This window comes from Lycorma delicatula, chromosome 4, assembly GCF_047948215.1.
Source record: "Lycorma delicatula isolate Av1 chromosome 4, ASM4794821v1, whole genome shotgun sequence".
Taxonomy (NCBI): Eukaryota; Metazoa; Arthropoda; class Insecta; order Hemiptera; family Fulgoridae; genus Lycorma; species Lycorma delicatula.
Genome location: NC_134458.1, coordinates 196,060,914 through 196,081,448, shown reverse-complemented (window position 1 = coordinate 196,081,448; position 20,535 = coordinate 196,060,914). Strand labels below are relative to the sequence as shown.

The 20,535-nt window shown below is 30.1% G+C and overlaps 1 protein-coding gene across 1 annotated transcript in view; it reads left to right on the top strand.

The window, feature by feature from the left end:
* Nucleotides 1-6,251, top strand: part of LOC142322783 (uncharacterized) — a 28,086-nt gene extending 21,835 nt beyond the window's left edge. The window contains exon 3 of the mRNA XM_075361860.1: nt 6,179-6,251. Coding sequence (XP_075217975.1) covers nt 6,179-6,251 — 73 coding nt within the window. The remainder of the gene's footprint in view (nt 1-6,178) is intronic.
* Nucleotides 6,252-20,535: the final 14,284 nt, after the last annotated feature.

Sequence of the window (20,535 nt, the reverse complement as noted above, 5' to 3'; positions counted from 1 at the left end):
TTGTAATGAATAATAATTATAATAATCATGCCGATGTGGATAAAAGAATTATTTTTCTATTTCCTACAAATATATTTAATTCATTTCAATGTAAATATCTTCCATTACATTATTTAGAAGAAAGAAGTTCAATTTGTCTTAAATCACTAACACTAAAATCTGTCATAGATAATAAAAAATCGTATTTTAATCTTGATAACTATTTTCTAAATGTGACAAATAATATTTTGTCACAAAATTTTATTTCATTTTCTAATCATTTTAATGATGTAAATGCAGTATATAATGTATCAGATATTGATATAAAAGTTTTATATCTTGATAATAATCAAAATAATTATTCTGAATATATAATCGCATCTAAGTTTACTGAAAATGATATGTTACTTAATAAATTCAATGATAATCTTGATGAAATATTTTGTAATATTCAACAAAATAATACGGTACAAAATGAAATAGATTACAAAAAACATTGTCGTAATATTGTTGCTGCCATTGATTTTATATTTTATTGGTTTGGCACTAAAATTATTGATGTAAAAGCAACATACAAAATAATTTATATGAATATAACAAAACTATTTTTCGATAAAACCAGTGACAAATTTATGTTGGATGATTTTTATAATGATGTACCTTTTAATACTAGAAGTAGAACCGATTTGTACATTAAACAAAAATTTAATGTGCATTTTGAACATATAACATCAAATTTTACATTAAATGAATTGATGGCTAGTGAAATTAGCCCTAATGACGGTACTGGTTATCACTTAGGAGAAATCATGTATCCTTCTTTAAAAAGGTTTGTATTTATTTATGAATATATTTCTAACTTTATTTTTATCAATTATTATTTATTTTAATAAATATTAAATATTTATATTTATTAATGTTTTATGGAGTGTTCTGGGCACCAAAATGAGCAAAAAGATTCATATTGATGTAAGTCATATTTTGCTTTGTTTTCCTTCTGGACACCATTTTGCGATTTTCAACAAAAAAATTATTTCTCAGGAACGGGCAAACCTACTTTAATTAAAACTGGCAAATCTGAGACTTGTGTCTTGTTTTATAAAATAAAAAATTTTGAAAACCTTCAAAAATATAAAAATGGCGGCCATATTAATTTTTTAAATCTTCAATATCTTTGTAATTATTTGTTTGATTAAATTTTTACTTTTCAAAATCTATTAAGCATTATCTTTTGAACAAAGTGACACCTCATTTGTAAAATTCCTTTGACAACAATTGAGTAATTGCAGACAATTAACCTTTTCTTTTTCCTGTTTAGCCTCTGGTAATTACCTTTCAGATAATACATCAGAGGATGAATGAGGATGATATATATGAGTGTAAATGAAGTGTAGTCTAGTACAGTCTCAGTTGAACCATTCCTGAGATGTGTGGTTAATTGAAAGCCCAACCACCAAAGAACACCGGTATCCACGATCTAGTATTCAAATCCGTGTAAAAATAACTGACTTTACTAAGGTTTGAACGCTGGAACTCTTGCCTTCCAAATCAGCTGATTTAGGAAGACGTGTTCACCACTAGACCAATCTGGTGGGTGCAGACAATTAACCTTTCAGTATGCTTGTGCACTATAATGCAAACCGATAATCTTTTGCCTGTTTTTATTTCTTCCATCATACTTAATAAAAATTATTGACTTGCCTGTATATCTATTAACAATATTAATTGTTAGGCTAAATAAATAAACTATTGTCAATATAGTGTTCCCGAGGGAAGTGGGAAATTTTGAGAAACAATTATTTTTATAAAATAATACGTGGTATTTGATCTGTTCATGAATTTAGTAGAACAAAATATGCAATTTAAGAAAAATATATATAACTTTTTTTTTGATAATTTGAGTTCAGCTTGAATAGGTGAGCTCCATTTCTGCACAGTCATTCCTGCAGTCCCTGAGTTAGATTTTGCATAGTTTGACACAGCGTTTTAACAGGAATGTTGATGTATACTGGCTTTTAGTTCTTCTGGTGTAGTAGGTTGATTGTGGTTACTCTGCTTTTTAGGTAATTCTACAAAAAAGTCGCACACTGTCAGGTCAATGGATTTTGGAAGTCAAAAACATGTTACCATTTCTCAAAATTACATGGTTGTAAAACAGTCTGTGTACAATTGCCAATGATAATCATCCTGCATTTGGTATCAATCCATCTTGTTAAAACCAGTTGTTTAGTTTGTCATATGTGGGAATGTCTGTTTTTCAGCAAGAAAATTTTCCAGCATTTGTATATATCAAGCAACTGTAATAGTAATTGCAAGCCCATTCTTATCCTCAAAAATATAATAATGTATTATGCCATGTGATAAACAGAACATTACATGGTGTCTTTGATGGACTGTGGTATATAACCAATCAGGATCGGTTGCCAACCATAGGACCAGTGGGTTAGTTAATTCAATTCTAGAAAAAACAGTGTGTAAAAACTATATCAGAAGACAAAGCTGAAGCCAATAACTGGAGTCATAGGGTGTAGTAAATGCTTGTAATTTAGATTAAAAGATAGTGTTCAACCAAAAGGAACGTAGAATAGTTGAAGTTACTGGTAGTAAAAATAGTCAATTGGCTGATAAAGAGTTTATGAAACAATGAATTTTTAAATTTATATCTGTGCAATAGGGGTATATCCACCAAATTTAGAAGTTAACCATATTTAAAATAAAAGCTTGACAACATAGTTGTAGGGCTTTACTGTCACATGGCTAAAGCCACGTTTAAAGTATAAAGCCTCACACATACCATATTTAGTTCACGCGGGTGTGATGATACTAGTGTGATAGTTGACATTAACTAAACTAATGTAATTTCACAACATGCATATAATAAATTTTGCTTGTGCAGAACAGATTGGTGTAGCTGCGAGGCTTAACACACTAGGTACTGACTTAACTGGGCGATCGAGTTCGGGATCCAGCCAGACTGAGTTACTTTTTATACTTGTATATTATTCATTTATTTAATTCTACTACTTGCCTGTAATATCAGTACATAGCAGTAGCTTAGAGCATTTTTTGAGGTGGGGTGTGATCTTTTAAAAACGTTTTTTACAAATATTATTACTTTTTAATTATTAACAAATGTGCCTAAGAAAAATTAATTAGGTGAAATATCAAGATACTGAGGGTAACTGTGTTCTACAGCATCACCCCCTTGATCTATTAAGTTGAAACATTAATAGTATCAATGCCTCATATATAGAAGTAATCTAGATCAAGATCGGTCCAGTAGTTGTCAAGATAAATGGTTATTTAAAAGCCAAGACCGAATACACGTATATATGACATCCAGAAAATTTCCACTTGATTTTTTGGGTTCCTTAGGGGTCAAATCGTCAAGATCTGGTGAAAACCACATATGCCCAAAATGGACTGATTACTTTATCTTCTGGAGCTAGAGTGCTAACTAGACGGGAAAGTAAAAATAAAAGAAAAAAATAGCTTTTAAATTACCTTTATCCTAGAATTTTTTACTGTTATGGCCATTTGTTTACATATTTCCAGCATCCAGTCTTTTATAAAAAAACTGCAATTTACATTGCTTAATTTGTCTGTATATTTTTATGGATGTATTATACTGGTTGTGTTTACCCAGCAAACTGCTTATTTTTCAGGTTGAACTTTTTTACAGCCACTAAATTGGTCTTTACAGTTTTAGCTTAAATTTAACGGGCATCTAGTTAAAACTCGTAGAATGTTAGTGACAAATATGAAATCAAGAATAATGGAAAGGGGTAGGTAGTAAGAAAACAACCCCACAGAGGAAAGAAAAGTGAAACCAACATTTACACTCTAGCTTTAAGGTTTATTCCTGTCAGTGGAAATCCCTGTCACCAATAATTCCTTGGGAGATCACATTATCTTAACCTAAGGTGGGAGATATAATTACTGATCAACAATTTTGTATTATCAGTTATATCTCTGTTATTAGTTATTTGCTAAAAAAAAAATTGCTTTTCCTTTAGTTAGTAAAGAGCTACCAGAGAACAGGACCAAGTTTCTTTCCAAGATTTTAAAGAAAATCTTCAATATCCCTAGAAGTATGTGAAGTTCATTAGTATATGTATCAAACTTAATTTTAATGGAATTGCTTTGTTAAACATGGCTTGTCACCACTATCTTATCCTTCTTTATAAAATCTTGTATTTAAATGCTAAATGAAATGTTGAATGACATTTCCTTAGATTTTATTGTTATATTGCATTAGCGGAGGGGTTTGGGGGGGGGGGGAGTGGCGACCAGAAGTGTCACAAAGCGGGTGTCTTCCTCTATGGGGTTAGGATGTTATATTGCTGAAACCACAAAGTTATAAGCTGCTGCAATTTACTGTTTTACACTGGATCATATTCTATTATTATTTCTGAATGTACTTTTATGATTTAGAGAAGCAGTAAAAGTAGTCACATTAATGTCTAATGTTTAAACTATATGTTAGTGTATCTTTTGAGGATAAAGAATTATGATTGGATTGCTAACAGTATCACTTTACTACAGAAAAAAATTTAAAAGCATAATATTTGTAAACTAAAAAAAAAACAATATAAATGGCAATTAAGATGAATTTATAATGTGATAGCATATGGTGGTGTACCAAGTGTGTAAATATGAAAGCGGAATTTTTGTATAGAAAATATACGTTTATTGTAAGAAAATTATAAAAAATATTTTATTTGAAATATTGTCAGTCACTAGCTATATATTTTTCCCATCTCTCTGACAATTTATGAAAGCCACGCCAAAAGAAAACTATTGCTCCTTTAAGGTAAACCAGTCATCAAGCCATTTTTGTACATTTTCATAAGTGAAGCGCTGCACAGCAAGTGTGTGTCCCAACGATGCAAATAAATAGTAGTCTGATGGAGCCAAGTCTGGTGAGTAAGCTGCATGTGAAAGTATTTCCCAACTGAACGCCTCAATTGTTTTCTTGACCAGTTTTGCTGTTTGTGATGGTGCATTATCATGAAGCAAAATCACTTTGTGTTGCCTTTTTTGATATTCTGGTCATTTTTCACACAATGCTTGATTCAAATTGATCATTTGTTGTCGGTAGCATTCAATATTAACGGTTTCGCCAGGTTTTAGCTGCTCATAATAGATCATACCCTTCTGATCCCACCAAACACAGAGCATTGTTTTTTTTCCATAGCAATGTAATCGATGTTGATGATTTGCCTGGAGTTACCCATGATCTTTTACGCTTAGGATTCTCAAAATATATCCACTTTTCATCACCTGTCACAATTCAATGGAGGAATGACTTTCTTTCATACCTGGCAAGCAGCATTTCAAAAGTGGTTTTTCGGTTTTCTTGCTGACTGTCATTCAGTTCATGTGGAACCCATTTTCCTATCTGGTGGCTCTTTCCCATGGCTTTCAAATGTATGGAGATGGCTTCTAGTGTTACATTTAATTGATCTACTAGTTGTTGTGTTTGAGTGTCATCCTTGAGCTTGCAGTTTGCTGTCTTCAGATCTTTTCGGTCTTCCACATTCTTCGTTTCTCACATCAAAATTGCCACTTTTGAATTTTTTAAACCATTCAAAGCACTGTGATTTACGAAGAGCATGCACACCATAAGCTTTGACAAGCATTCAATGCAATTCTGCAACAGTTTTCCTTAAATGGTAACAGAAATTCAATGCTGTCCGCAAATTGTAGTTTGTAGGTGCAAAACTCGACATATTCAACGCTAATAAAACTATGCTGCTGTATGAAACTTGTATTGTTGCAAGTAGAAAATCAGCTGTTCTAAAAAAAACAAAATGGGCTAATGATGTAGTTTGATGATTACTACATTGACAGCTAGGGCCATCTATGGGCAAATACCGGTTTCATATTTACACACCTGGTAAATACAAATGCATCTACAATATAAAATATAAAATTCAACTTCTTACCAATAAGCAGTTTTAATTGTTTGGTATACACCATCCTCTGGGGACACAAATTTAGAAATATGTTTTGTTGTAATCAAAACTGAATGTTTTAATCTGTTATTTGTTCAGATATTTAGTATATCTATTTTTATGTACTTCTTGAACATAGATACAAAATTAATCTCTGACATTTTATGTATTAGTATTTTTAAAACTATAATTTTTATTTCATGATTGTGTTTAGTTTGAAAAATGTTCTTTTTTTTATACAGTCCTGTAGAAGCCAATGAAACTCTAGTAGTTGAAAAGGAAGCATCATTTAATCTTTGGCGCAACGGTGAGTGAAAATTTTATTTACTTTGTTAAATTGCATGTGGAATAAATTAACTTTAAAAATGAGGGGCCTCATCCAAAGCAACTTTGTTTAAAAAAAAAAATGTTGCTTAACAGCTCCAAACACTTGAGAATTACTTTGGCTACAAACACTTTAAAAAAAAAATCATTGAACCAAGGCTATTAAATTAGATTCTTCATATTAAGAATTAGATTTTCTTTACCATAAGTTTGTATTGCTTTAAGGATAAATGCATCCTTGCTTCACTAAAGTGTTTTGTCAATATTTATTTTTAGTCTTGAAAAGTCACATATGTTGAAATTAGAAAACTAATTAGAAAATTTATTAGCTTCTTAAGATGTTGCCTTTTTAGCTACAGTTATGTTCTTCAATGAAAAGCATCATTAAAGATTGGGACAATATTTCTTTACTTTCTCAGAGACCTGTTACTTTACTGCAATTATAGCATAAATTAAAGTAAAATTTTTATATAATTTGAAGAAAAAGAAGAATTATTTATGTGTTCAAGAATAACAAAGCTCTGATGAGTGTAGAAGGTAAAAAAAAAAAATGGAAACTATTAATTTAAAAGGGATGTGCAAGGAACAGATCTGTTCCCATTGCTTTTTAACTTGTATGTAAAAGAAGCAATAACTGAATTGAATGAGGAATTTGAGCGTGACCTCAAGATAATAAGATAATTCATTTTATTATTTTTTTAAATTTATTTTATTAATTTTTTAATATTAAAAAAAATGTATTAAAAGTTTACCAGAAAATTGCTAACAATTTACAGTACTTTACATCTTAATTCACATTATTTATATTTACTTCATTTGACATATTCTTGTCTGTAAGATAAATCATCAGATGTTTGAAATAACTATCATACAGTAGATTATTGTGCGTAATATGAGGTAAGTAGACAGAAAGGTGATTTGTTGATGATATTTAAGATAAAATAAATACATTACGATTTAATGTTTTATTGATTTTTTAGTTGAAACTAGAAAGTAAAGAAATAAGTTTTTGATGTTATTTTTACTATTTGTATTATGTGTTAAATAGTCAGCAAATGTTGATAGTGTGCTTGTGTGCTCTTATATGTATAAATAAAAAAAAATATTTCCTGTCTGCTATTTCTTTACAGAGATTATCACATTTGTTGTAATTAAGTCTATAAATTAAGTTATTTCTGACAGTGTTGTAATTGTGTATGCTTTATAGTTTATTATTTTGAAGGTAAAATGGAACAGCTGTTTTTCTGAAAAAGTTGGAAATTCCCCTAATGTTTGTTATAGCACATTAGTAACATGTATTTGTATTTAGTATCTTTTTATTGAGTTTTGTGGGGTTTAATGTTGCATTTTGCAAATGAAATTATTTTGATGAATGTAACCAAATATTTAACAATATTTAATTTATTTTATTTTTCTATAGGACTGATACACATTTGCATCATTTTCATTTATGATGAGCTATTTTATGGATGAAGTATATATAAATCCAGATGTAGTGATTATTTTTAATGTGTTTTTATTATTGATTGCAATGATGATCTTTAGTAAAGCAGGTTTTTGTTAGTTAAATATTCTACTGTAAATTTTATCTTTAGTTAAGGAGTGTAGTATGCAGTATAGCATTATGTATTTTTAAAGTATTTACCCAAAGACTTTAGTTATATTGGACTTCCCATAGATAAACTTTCTGTATCAGATTTGAGATAGAACAAATAAAAAGATAATTTGAGGAACTTTTTTAGTGACACAGCACTGGAATAAAATGGAATCAAGCCTTTTGCCCTGCAGTGTTTCACATAGGACTGAATTATATCTGTTCAGAGCACAATCCAAAATTTGATACTTATACATAAATGTTACAATACTTGTTTACTTTGATATTAAAAATATGTGGCTTTAAATCATGAATCTTGTAATGAAACTCTAGGTTTATTTTAATTGTTGATAATCTCTCAAATATTACTTTTCCCATCTAGAGAGCACTATATTAGAGTATAGAAGGGAAAGTATTGTAATCAATCCAATTTGGGCATATGCGATCTTGATGTTTTGATACCTAGGGAACTTAACAAACCAGATGGAAATTTTATGGATGTTAATGTTTGTATGTACTTGTGTAAATATTTAGTGTTGGCCTTTAAATCACCTTTTATTTCCAGAACCACTGGATCAATTTTGGCCAAACTTGATCAGATTACTTTATTTATGGGGCCTTTAAATTTTCAACTTAAAAGGTTAAGGGGGTGGGGTTGTAGAGCAACGTCACCCTCATTATCTTGAGATTTCACGTGATTAAGGTAATATTTTTCTTAGGCACATATGTTAATGACTAAAAAATAAAAATATCTGTAAAATAGTATTTTGCAAAAATGCTCTAAACTAGTGGCTAAGTGGGCATATTACATCAATAGTACCCCTGTCACAAGAATGAGTGCTAGTGTCGCAGTCTACCATCTTGGAATTTTTCTTTTTCACTGTGGGAAATTCTCTTTTCCCTCGTTCTCTTGGATCAGGAAATTTGAAATTCCACAGGGTTGCCAACCAAATTATTTTTTACATTTTAAATATTAATTATTTATTTTATTTTATTTAGTTAATATTTCAATGGTTGGTAGCACTGATGTACAGCTGTTGCAGTTGTCTGCTGCTATGTTGTGACATCAAAGGTGAGTGGTAGAATTAAATAAATGAATAATATTTAAAGTGTAAAATAGTAACTCGGCTGGGTCTCGAACTTGATCACTCGGTTGAGTTGCTACCTGGTATGTTAAGCCTTGTGGCTACACCAGTTTGCTGACCATACAAGCGAAATTTGTTCTATGTAATGAAATTTCATTAGTTTAGTTAGTGACAACCATCACTGCTAGTACTGCCACCCACACCTGTGCAAATTAAATATGATATGTGCATGCGCTTTAGTTAGAATCATTGAATTAAATAAATGAAAAAATATTATATTTAAATATTTAAATAAATATTTTTAATTAAGTTGTGAGTGTAAGCCGTGTATCATAAACAACTGTATTGTCAGCTTTTTTTTTCAATTTCTAAAAATATTAGCAGGTACATAACCTCCATCTTCCTGGATATGACTAAATAGTAGTACAAGACATAGAGAATTATCTGTGATTAAGAGATATCTATAATGAAAGTTAATAAAATATAAATGTAGATGTTATGCCCCTTTTTATTAATGAAATAAGTCCATAAAGAAAGCACTGAATTCTGATAATTAATAAACAACTTTTTAAAAGTAGTTACTTACTTGGTACATTTCATACTAGAGTTTGAGTTAGTTCTTATGTTAAGAAGCTAATGTCATAACTTAGCAGAGTATGATAAGAAAGTGAAATAGAAAATAAAGAAAAAAACTTTTTTATTTTCATTTTTGTTATTCTGAAGAAGACTCGAGTACAAAGAAAGTATCATTTTACCATTCAAAAAATATATTTAAAAAAAAAAGTTTTAGTTTGTAATTTAAAGGTTTTAGATAAAAATTTACTAACTTAATTAAAACTAACCTTTATTTCTAACCTATTTACTTGAATGTTTTCCTAATTGTGATGTTTTTAAGGAGGGAAGTTTTTATCTTCTTTCACAGGGGAAGAGGTTTTTAAAATTTGTTACATTAATTTTTTTTTTGAATAATCCAAAATATTGATTTCTATCTTACATGATTTTAATACTAAATAATTTAGCAGTGTACCTCAGTTCAAAGTTAATTTTTTTTGTGTTTATAACTCTTAGCTAGTTTGATAAATTAATTGCTTACAGTTGTTTTTAGTAAGAAAATAAGTAAAGTAATATAAGTTTAAGGATACTTTCTCACTAGAGAAGGGTTTGTTAAATAATTTAGGAGTTTTAAAATTTATTCAGTTTTACCTGTTTTTAATAGTTTTTACTATTTTCTTGTCTTTCCTAACACTTTTTAACAATTCTTTATATTTACCACATCTGTCCATTTAATCCACACTACCTTTCTCAATAATTATTTTGTATTAATACATTAAACCTTTCTTTATTTTTTTTTTGAAAGTCCATATTTATTCCTTTTATATAGTACCATCCTTCAAATTTAACTACTTGTTTATAGATCTGTGAAATAATTTTTTTTTAAGTTTAATCATATACAGGGTTCGGCATATAAACCTGATGATTTTTGAAGGATAATAATTAAACTGTGTTTTGTAATATTAAAACATTTAATATATCAAATTAAGATAAATTTTTGCAATTTATAGTGAATTACTTCCATAGATTTTTTTATTTGAATATTATGTCATCCAAATGTTTTCCATTACTCCTCACACACTCACTTAACCTCATTCTAAAATTTGACATTGCTCGCTCAATCATCACTTGTGGAATTGCTTCAATTTCTCGTTGAATGGCCTCCTTGAGTTCTGCAATTGACTGTGGTCAACTACTGAAGAATATATTTGAGATACCCCCACAGAAAAAAATCAGAAACAGCCAGATCAGGTGAACGTGCTGGCCAAGGAATGTCGCCAAATCGTGAAATCAAATGTCCAGGAAAGGTTTCTCGCAGAACATCCATTGCGATTCTCGCCATATGGGCGGTGGCACTATCCTGTTGAAACCAAATTTCATGTCCTTAAAAGTCATTTAGTTTCGGTTGCAGAAATCCATTCAACATGTTTACGTATCAATGAGATGTTACTGTTACTCTGCCTTACTCTGCGATTTAACTCCTCAAAAAAATATGGGCCAATTTTGCTGAACTTTGAAACCGCACACCACACTGTAACATATTGACTGTGAAGTGGTTTTTCTAGAATATGCCGTGGATTATGCGAACCCCAATAACGGTGATTTTGTTTATTCAAAAATCCTGACAAATGAAAATGCGCCTCGTCACTTAAAAGAATAATGGCATCCTGGTGGACATTTTCGAGGATGACCTCACAAGCTGCTTTGCAAGACACCCAATAATTTGCATTAAGTTGCTGCACTAACATCATCTTATACGGATGGAATTTCAGGTCAGCATGAAGAATTCGTCGTACACTTTGATCAGAAATGGCTAGCGCAGCAGCATGTCTCGCTGCTGAACGTCGTGGAGGCCACGTAACAGCTAACCTTACAGCGTTAATGTTTTCAGGCGTTCTCACAGTTCGTTTTCGTCCTGTTGGTTTCATTTTTAAAGCAGACGATGTGTTCCTAAAATTCTTCACCCACAACAATATCGTATTCCTGCTAGGAACAGACACGTGTCAATTTAAATTGAAATGTCTGTGAAATAAATGCTATATTAAAATAACCAAGTTGTTATTTTTAAAATAGGCTTCAATCACAAACGCTCGTTGTTCACCCGACCATGACATACTGGCTACTAAAATAGCATGAATAGACCTGTCGATGTATAACACTTCCGCCTTCTCATTGACAGTGGTGCCAACATAACAATTACTACAAAATTGTCAGATTTATATGCCGGACTCTGTATTATATTTTAATTTAAGTGAAAGTCATGAACGTTTTACCTGATTTGACATAGCTTTCTAAACTAGTTAACCTTTAGAGGGTTTTTATGGGTTTTGCTTTAAGTGTACTGTAGCCAATTTAAAAATAATATAATTTTTAACTGTAGTGCATCACATTGATGCTTTTGAAATGTATCTGTATCGCCATCTCTTGCGCATACCTTGAGTACTGAAAATTTCAAATGGCAGAGTTCTTCATTGGATGAAGAAGCAAAAAGAACTGTTGCTCACTATAAAGGAAAGAAAGACTCAATATCTAGGACACACTGAGAGATGAGAGGTACCAGTTTTTACAACTCATAATTAAGGTAAAAGATCTGTTGGGAAGTGGAAGAATTTGTGGCTGAAGGATATTTGAAGATGATACAATTGTATGTCGGAGGAAGCTTTCCATGCTGCAGCAACATGTTTGAAGCTACATGGCCAGCTTAACTTCTTAGCACCAATCTTTGCTAAGGAGAGTGTGCTTAAAAGAAGAAGTGCATCACATATACAGATTCAGGTTTATTTATTAATTTAATTTTCTCTTGCTTTACAAATTTTATTCTTACTTAATTTATTATAAATAATCTTTTTATTGTTACATCGTACGTGCCCTGAGCAGGTCTCTTGTTCTGACTGAGTATTTTGAGATCCGATACTTTCACATGACACTCAGTTTTGGTTTTAGATGAAGATTTCTGCATATATTTCAATTAAATTATTGTTTAAAAATGTGCTGTCCCATTCTGAGTAAAAATAATTTGATTTCCTGAGGGATTGTGAGCAGAGGAGTTATACCTACTTGAAGAAGTCAGCTATACCGTGGGTGGGTTTCTTTATCCTAGTATTTAGTCTCCATCCTATATCGTAGGATATATCTCCATCTATTCCTTTTCTTCATCCTTCATTTCATTTTCCTAGAGGTGTTCTGTGGTCATTGGCTATACTCTTCTTCAGTCCAGCTTGATGATGAAGAGTTACTAGTAGATCTTAATTATGAGCAATATGTAATTATCTTTAATAAACTGTTAATTTTTTGTATGATAAATTGTTTTGTTAATTTCTTAATGTTTAGTTGTACAAAAAAAATCAAAGTTTTTTCATTAAAATTTGTCTTTCTTAGTTTTCAATCGATTTGCACTTAATTTCCATCTATGAGATCATCAGTATATGAGTATATAAAGCCCAGTAAATAAATATAGAAAAAATTTACACTTTTTATTGAAAACTAGTCAGCTCATCTAGTCAGAACCATGAACCTTGGGGCTCAGGTCAACCCAGGCAAATCATGGAAACCAACTCAGGGCCTTCTGGGACTAAGAGGCCTACCCAATGGCCACAGAGCTCGCTTTACTCGCCATTCTCAATTTTCCAGGGTGACCGGCGCCCTGGACACCCACAGAGCTTGCTTCGGTCGCTGTTTCCATCTACCCAGAGGTCTCTACCCCCTAGACCCCTCTACTGTACATTATTCTCATGGTTGTGAGAATAATTCTGATTAATAGTATTCAGTATTCATCACGAGCTCATGGAGTTAACATCGTATCAGCAGAGACTTCTTATTGCATTTTACTTTATGTTAGAGCAGAATTTTAATTACGCGGAATAATGTGACTCATCCAGTGTGTTTTCTTTACAAGTATTTATATTCTAAAAATTGCTGTTATTATCTTTTCATAACTTTAAATAAAAATAAGTTGTCAGTTTGCGGAATTTCAAGCTGTATTAAGTCAATAACCTCAAAATCGTTTAAGATTTTGTGTGTAAAGTGCAGTAAAGTTTTTCATGGGTCCTGTGTTAATATGAAGAAGACTGACTTTGACCAACAATGGCAGTGTTCTTCTTGCCGTGAAGAGAAGAGCATTGAGTGGGAATCCACTTTTTTAGTTGACAATTTTACCTTGCAAGACGTAATGAAAGAATTCTAGACATTAAGCAAGAAAAAAAACAATGCAAGAAAAACTTTAATGACTCATATGATTTATTGTTCAACAAAATTGATGACACCAACAAAGCATTGGAACAACAAGCTAAGAAAATTGAAGACTACTTAAGAAAAACGGATGTTTTAGAAATGGAAAACAAACATCTGAAAAAGAAAATTTCTGAACTGGAATTTAAAATGGAAGAGGCGGAACAATATTTCCGTAAAGACAATATTGAAATTCAAGAAATTCCAAGAAAAAAAGAAGAGGAAATTGTTGAAGTTGTAAAGGAGGTTGGAAAAGCAATTGATTTTAATGTATCTGATAATATGATAGATAACTGTCATAGACTTAACGACAGGCGGAATGATGAAGCTCCCAGGATGATAGTGAAGTTTACCAGGCGTATTGATAAGGAGGAATTTCTTGCAAAGAAGCTTATAAAGAAGAACTTATCGACACTAGATATGAACATGGTGGCTGATAATTGAGTTTTCATCAATGAATCGCTGAGCCTGACTTGGAAAAAATTATGCTTTTTGGCCAGAGAAGCAAAAAAATAAAAAGGGTATGGATATCTGTGGATGAAAGGTGGTAATATCTTCATGCAGAAAAGTAAAGATCCTTCTTCCAAAGTAATACGTATCACTTGTTCAGATGACCTCGAGAAACTGTAAATATTAATACTACTGTTAATTTGTTTTTTCTTTTTTACCAAAAATAGTTTTTATGTACTTGGGTTTTAGTTTTTGATATTTTTGGTATTTTTTTCTAATGAATGAATTATTTTGGAAAAATAATTTCATACTAGTTCATCAGAACATAAGAAGTATGTGCACCAATTTTGATAATTTTATAACTCTTATGTCAACCTGGGAAACATTACCTGATGTAATAATTTTATCTGAAGTTTGGATAGAATCCCATGAATATACTATTGTTGAAAAATGCAATAATGATTACCGCTGTGGTGGTATAATTGTATATTTGCTTGATTCTATTATTTCTGAAATTATTGATTTGGTAATTCAAGAATCAGACACTGTACTGCTTAGATATAAAGTGACCAATTTATCTTGTAGCTACATACCGTCGTCATACTTAGTAATAAATATAGCTTCATCACTGAAGTAGAGAATTATTTGCACACTATGAATTACTCTGTAAACCTAGTAATTGTAGGAGATATGAACTTAAATTTACTAGAAGGCACAATTGTAACAAATGAATATAAAACAGTTATGGTTTAGAATCGCTGATAAGTCAACCTACGCTTATTACTGACAATACAAAAACTTGTATCGATCACATTTTTGTTAGGTTTAAGACAAAACAATTTATGGAGATAACTACAGAAATACTTAATTCTGTTACTACAGATCATAGCATGACTGGTTTTTTCTTATCTATTGATAAGCCAAAAACAGGTCACAACATCACACACTCAGTTGTAAACTATGGTGAACTAAACAGTGCCTTGTCAACTAATGACTGGTCTTCTGTTTATTCTCAATCTGACCCCTCTCTTGCTTTTCATATCTTTTTATCTACTCCTAAACAATCACATTTCCAACTGCACGTACATTAAACAAAATCTGCAAAAATATAAATATCTTAAACCTTGGATAAATGACTACATATGTAATAAAATTTGAAAACGTAACTTTATAAAAAAACTTTAAAAGATCCACAGAATAAAAAACTGAAAATGTAATTTAAATCATTCAAACACGTTTTACAAGCTGAAATCAAAAATAGAAAAAACTATTTCTATCATAAGACTTATAGAAAATTTCATGGAAACATGAAAACTGAATGAAAAGTAATTAATGAACTAACTGGACAAAAACATAGAACAGTGGTAACTAATAAGTTATTAATTGAAAATGAAATTGTTACTGATAACCTTAAAATTGCTAATCTTTTTAATGTTTATTTTATAAACGTAACTGACAAGGTAAGACCACTTAATGACGCACCTAACCATAACTACAAAAAAATTTTAATCATAAAAATGTAACCAACTTAATTTTTTTACAACCAGTTACAAGTTATATTGTTGAAAAATTTGTTAAATCTTTTAAGAAAAATAAGTCACCTGGAATAGATAACATCAATTCTGATTTAATTAAAAAAGTGTTTATTAATAATATTAAAGAAGTTTTAACATACATTATTAATATAAGTCTTGAGGCCGACAAATATCCCGATTATCTAAAAAATTCTCTTGTTATTCCGTTGCATAAAAAGGACCCAAGACATGATTTATGTAATTATATTTATTATTATTATTATTATTTATTATTATTATTATTTATTAATAATAAATATTTATTTATTATTTTTTTTTTTATTTATTTCTTTAGTTTCAACTTTTTACAAAATATTTGAAAAAGTAATCAAATTTCAACTTCTAAAATTTAAAAAAAATAAACTTTTTCAGTAAAAATCAATTTGGATATTTAGAACAGCGTAATATGAAGGATGTACTTCTTTGTTTTGTTTCTTCAGTTGTGAAAGGACTAAACGAAGGATGAAAAGTCAGTGGCCTTTTTCTCGATATAACAAAAGCATTTGAATGGTGGATTACAGTAAATTATTACAAATAATGTGGAATTGTGGCATTAGAGGAGTGGCGCATAGGTGGTTTGAAAGTTACTTATCAGGTAGGAAACAATGTGTTAAAGTAGGAGAATAGATTAGTGACTGGGATTTTGTTAAAACTGGGGTACCTCAAGGAACCGTGTTAGGCTCAATTTTGTTTTTCATATATATGAACAGCTTATGTGATGGAAGATTTAACGGTAAAATAATATCGTGGTACATCTTGGTTAGAAATAAAGATGCTATGGAAGAGGATTTGCTCAAATTAAGATTATGGTTTTCTAAACATGAAATGATTCTAAGCACTTAAAAAACAAATTACATTAATTTCTCTCTAAGAAAATCTCAAGACTCTTTTAACTCAGTTACTTATAGGTGTCTGCAGTGCATGCCAAACATGTTCTCCCATACTTAGAGAATTTTCTACAAAATATTTGGGTATTCTCATAGATGAACAACTCTCCTGGAAACTCCGTATAGACAGCTTAATGAAAAAGTTAAATAAAATCACAAGAATTTTTTACTTCCTAACTAATCTCTGCCCTCAAGATATCAATCAGTAGAAAGCTCTATTTTTCTTTGGTACGAAGTAGATTAGATTATGAATTAACTTGTTACGGAGCGGCTTTTGACACAAACTTAATTCCTAATGGTAACATAAAAAAAAAAAATTATTCGAATAATTGCAAAAAAAGCTCAAACTGAACGTTCGAGACAAATTATCTTCCTACTACAACATCTGTATGTATGAAAAGTTTTAAATTTGTTTTACAAAAAAAATTTTAAATAAATAATTTATAAATAAATAAAATTTATTTTCGTTTGCTAGTGGTAGCAAACCAAAAGAAATTAATATATACCGACAACATTTGAGATCTAGGCATGACTTTCACATGCCAAAATCAAATTTTACTACATTTAATAAATTTTACACGTATTTTTCTGCAAGAATCTTTAATAAATTACCTGTATTTATAAAAAACACTAAACATTAAATTATTTAAAAGAAATTTGAAAAACTGGTCATCAACAGTGTACAGTGTAAAGAGTATTTACAGTGTTTATCAGTAATATTTGTATTCTAATGTTATGTATTTAATTTTGTAATTTTTTTTTGGAGTAGCTTTTATCTTTATTATTACTAGTTGTATAATAGGTTTTCTCAAGTTATAGAATTCATGCTGGTAAATCCATTATTATTATTTTTTTAAATATTTTTTATTTGTTTGCTCTGCTGTAAATTATTAATTACTAGTTTTAATTTTTTAACTCTAGTTCTAATTTAATAACTTTAGTTTTAATTCTCCATTAACTCAATTACTAATTTTTAGGCGTCATAGTAATCTTGACACAGGCAATGTCTAAATAAGGTACCTAGTTCTTTTAAACCATTTAAAGTTAATTTTATTTTTTTTAATGTACGTATTTAATTTTAATTTTTGCTTCTTTACTGTTTCTATTTTTTATACATTAAGTGCCTAATAATGTTTACCGTTTATATAAAAATGTTATGTACTGTCCACTGTAATGGTTGAAAGAATAAAAATGATTTGATAATAATTATAGTAATCGGGCTTTATAGAAACCTGAAAAAGAAACTAAATTACAAAGATAGAATAATAATAACTATGGTAACTGAAGTACACACACCTTTGACGATGAAATATTCATAACTTATTTCTTTGCCATGGTGCCAGAAATATAATAATGAAGTAAAAAGATTAATCTATTTTTTCCTTAATGAATATATTTAATTCTCAACTTCACCTTCCTTGGGGGCAAAGAAATAATGAATATTTTTAATATCTTAACCTTAAAGGGAGCTAGGGCCTTGGTCGATGCCTAAAACTTTCCCTGGGATAACACGAAATTATCCTGCAAATTTGAAAGTAATCAGTCAGGGCAACAGGAGCCTAAGTGCTCTCCAACCATGTAAATTTAAACCAATATTTGTTTCGGTTCCACCTGGCAGCTGATGAGCTGTGCGTCTGTGGGGAGGTCCAGTCGAATGAACATATGATGTTTGACTGCCCAGCTCTGGGGGGGGGGGGGCAGAACTCAGGCCCCCCTGGAACTTAGTGGTCAAGGGGAAAATTGGCCACTCACAAGCAGTGAGTCAATGTGACAAGAGCTGCATTGTCAGACCGTGTAGGAGTTCCTTGATGCGGTTGCTTTGTTCAATCGACATCAGTAGTTTGCCTAAGGGAAAAGACTCCTACCGTGCTGCTATAGGAAGCTAACCGAGAGATATGGCTAGCTACCAGCCAGATTAACGCTCCAAGCACTTTAATGGTAGACAGGTACTTGCTGGTATTCAGCGGCCTAGGCGTGGCAGTGAATTGCTATGTTTGGCAAGATAAATTTAATTATTGATAGTCATATATGTTTTAGTAGTTGACAGGGTGCGTCTACCAGTTTTAGTGATATATGACAAGTGGGCGGTGGGACACACAAGTGAGTGGTGTACGGTGCCACGCTTATTCCGCTCACGCTTTTAGTTTAGCTCTAGGAGCTAGTTAGGACACTGGTCGCTAAACTGTTTTGAGGCTCAGTGGCTGTTTGTGGCACAGACATTCGGTCTTATGCTTTAGGTTGACTGAATGGTTGGTGGCAGGAGAAATGCCAAGTAAACAAAAAAAAAATACCTCACCACTCTAGCCTCACATACAGTCCCGACAGGAAGACTGTTAATGTTACGGAAAGTTTTTAAATTTATTTAATATTTTATTTAACATAAATTTAATGCTGTTATTTTTGTAATATTATTCATATGATTGATTCGAATCATTCACTTCAAACCTAGCTCACAGTTTACTGTTCATTAAAAGTTTGTGCTTCAACCAGCCAATCTTCACTACTACGTATATTGTTTTATTTTTTGAGATTTTTCAAGATGAAATATATCTAAAAACCTTTTCAGTTATGCCAGGAAACATGGGTAAAAATTTGGTTTCGATTGATTGAGTAGTTTTTTGTTTATCCCAAACAAATGAATATCCTTTTCTGCTTTGTATAATAGCATAGATTTGATGTACTAAAATCACATCACTCGTTGCTACCTTCTTATGAACTCTGAATTTTTAAATGGTAAATCTCCTCTAATATGTATTTTTCTGTCTGGATACTCTTAAAAAAAAAACAGGATAACCATTGATTAGGGAATGAAAACGAGGAAAAATTTATCTTAATTAGATTTCCAGTGTTTTTCACAAACATAATACAAAAATTAATACATAATACATAAAACAAAAAACAATTCTTTTTTTTAATATTTTATTGGACTCAAAAAACTCACATCACAATTTAAAATTCATTGATTTTATTTTATTTTTTGTTCCTGTGTACACATTTTAACATTATAATAATATTATTCTTAAACATTATGATATGCATTTTTATTTATTTATTTTTTTTTTGATAATAAATATTATTACTTATAATAATTTTTATGTATTATTATCATCAGTTTTTTTTAGAGTACCATATAACAGAGAAAAAATAATAATAAATTAATATATTATATTTATAAATTCTACACTGAATAAATTTGACAGCAATAAAATACACCTAAAAAATAAACACCTAAATCTTATTTAATTAATTTATTTAATAGTGTATATAATATAATAATATATATTATTTATTGTTTATTATGTGAATTTAATCATAACATATATGTATATATAATAGTATAATATGTATAATGAAGGATATGTATATTAAGATATGTGTTTGTTTATTAAACCATGTAAATAACATGGATATCACATTATTACATCTATTTTGTAAAATATATTATCTTAATAAATATATTTATATCAATATATATTTATAATTAACAGGAAAAATGTACAAAAATTTGTTTGGCATCCGGTTTCTCTTTAGCGTTCTCTGTGTATTTTTCATTACTCTACTTATACTTAATATATACCTTTACTTATTGTTTATATTTCAATAACATACTGTGTATATATTTACTTAAAGTTTTTCTTATATGTTTAAATATATTCATTATCGTTGAGATGATTTAAGCAACAATTTATTTTAAAAAATTTTTAAATTGTATATATCTTTTTTTCTTTTACACATATTTTTTCTGTAGCTAGACGGTAAGGGTTAATATGAATTTTACAGCTATATTACCTTCCCTTTACTGGTCTATCAGAAGGTATTACCAATACATGGTGTAAATGAATGGTCATTTTTGATGTATTAAAGACTAAGGCTGTTAAAAGAATTAAATGGTAAGTTTTGAAAATT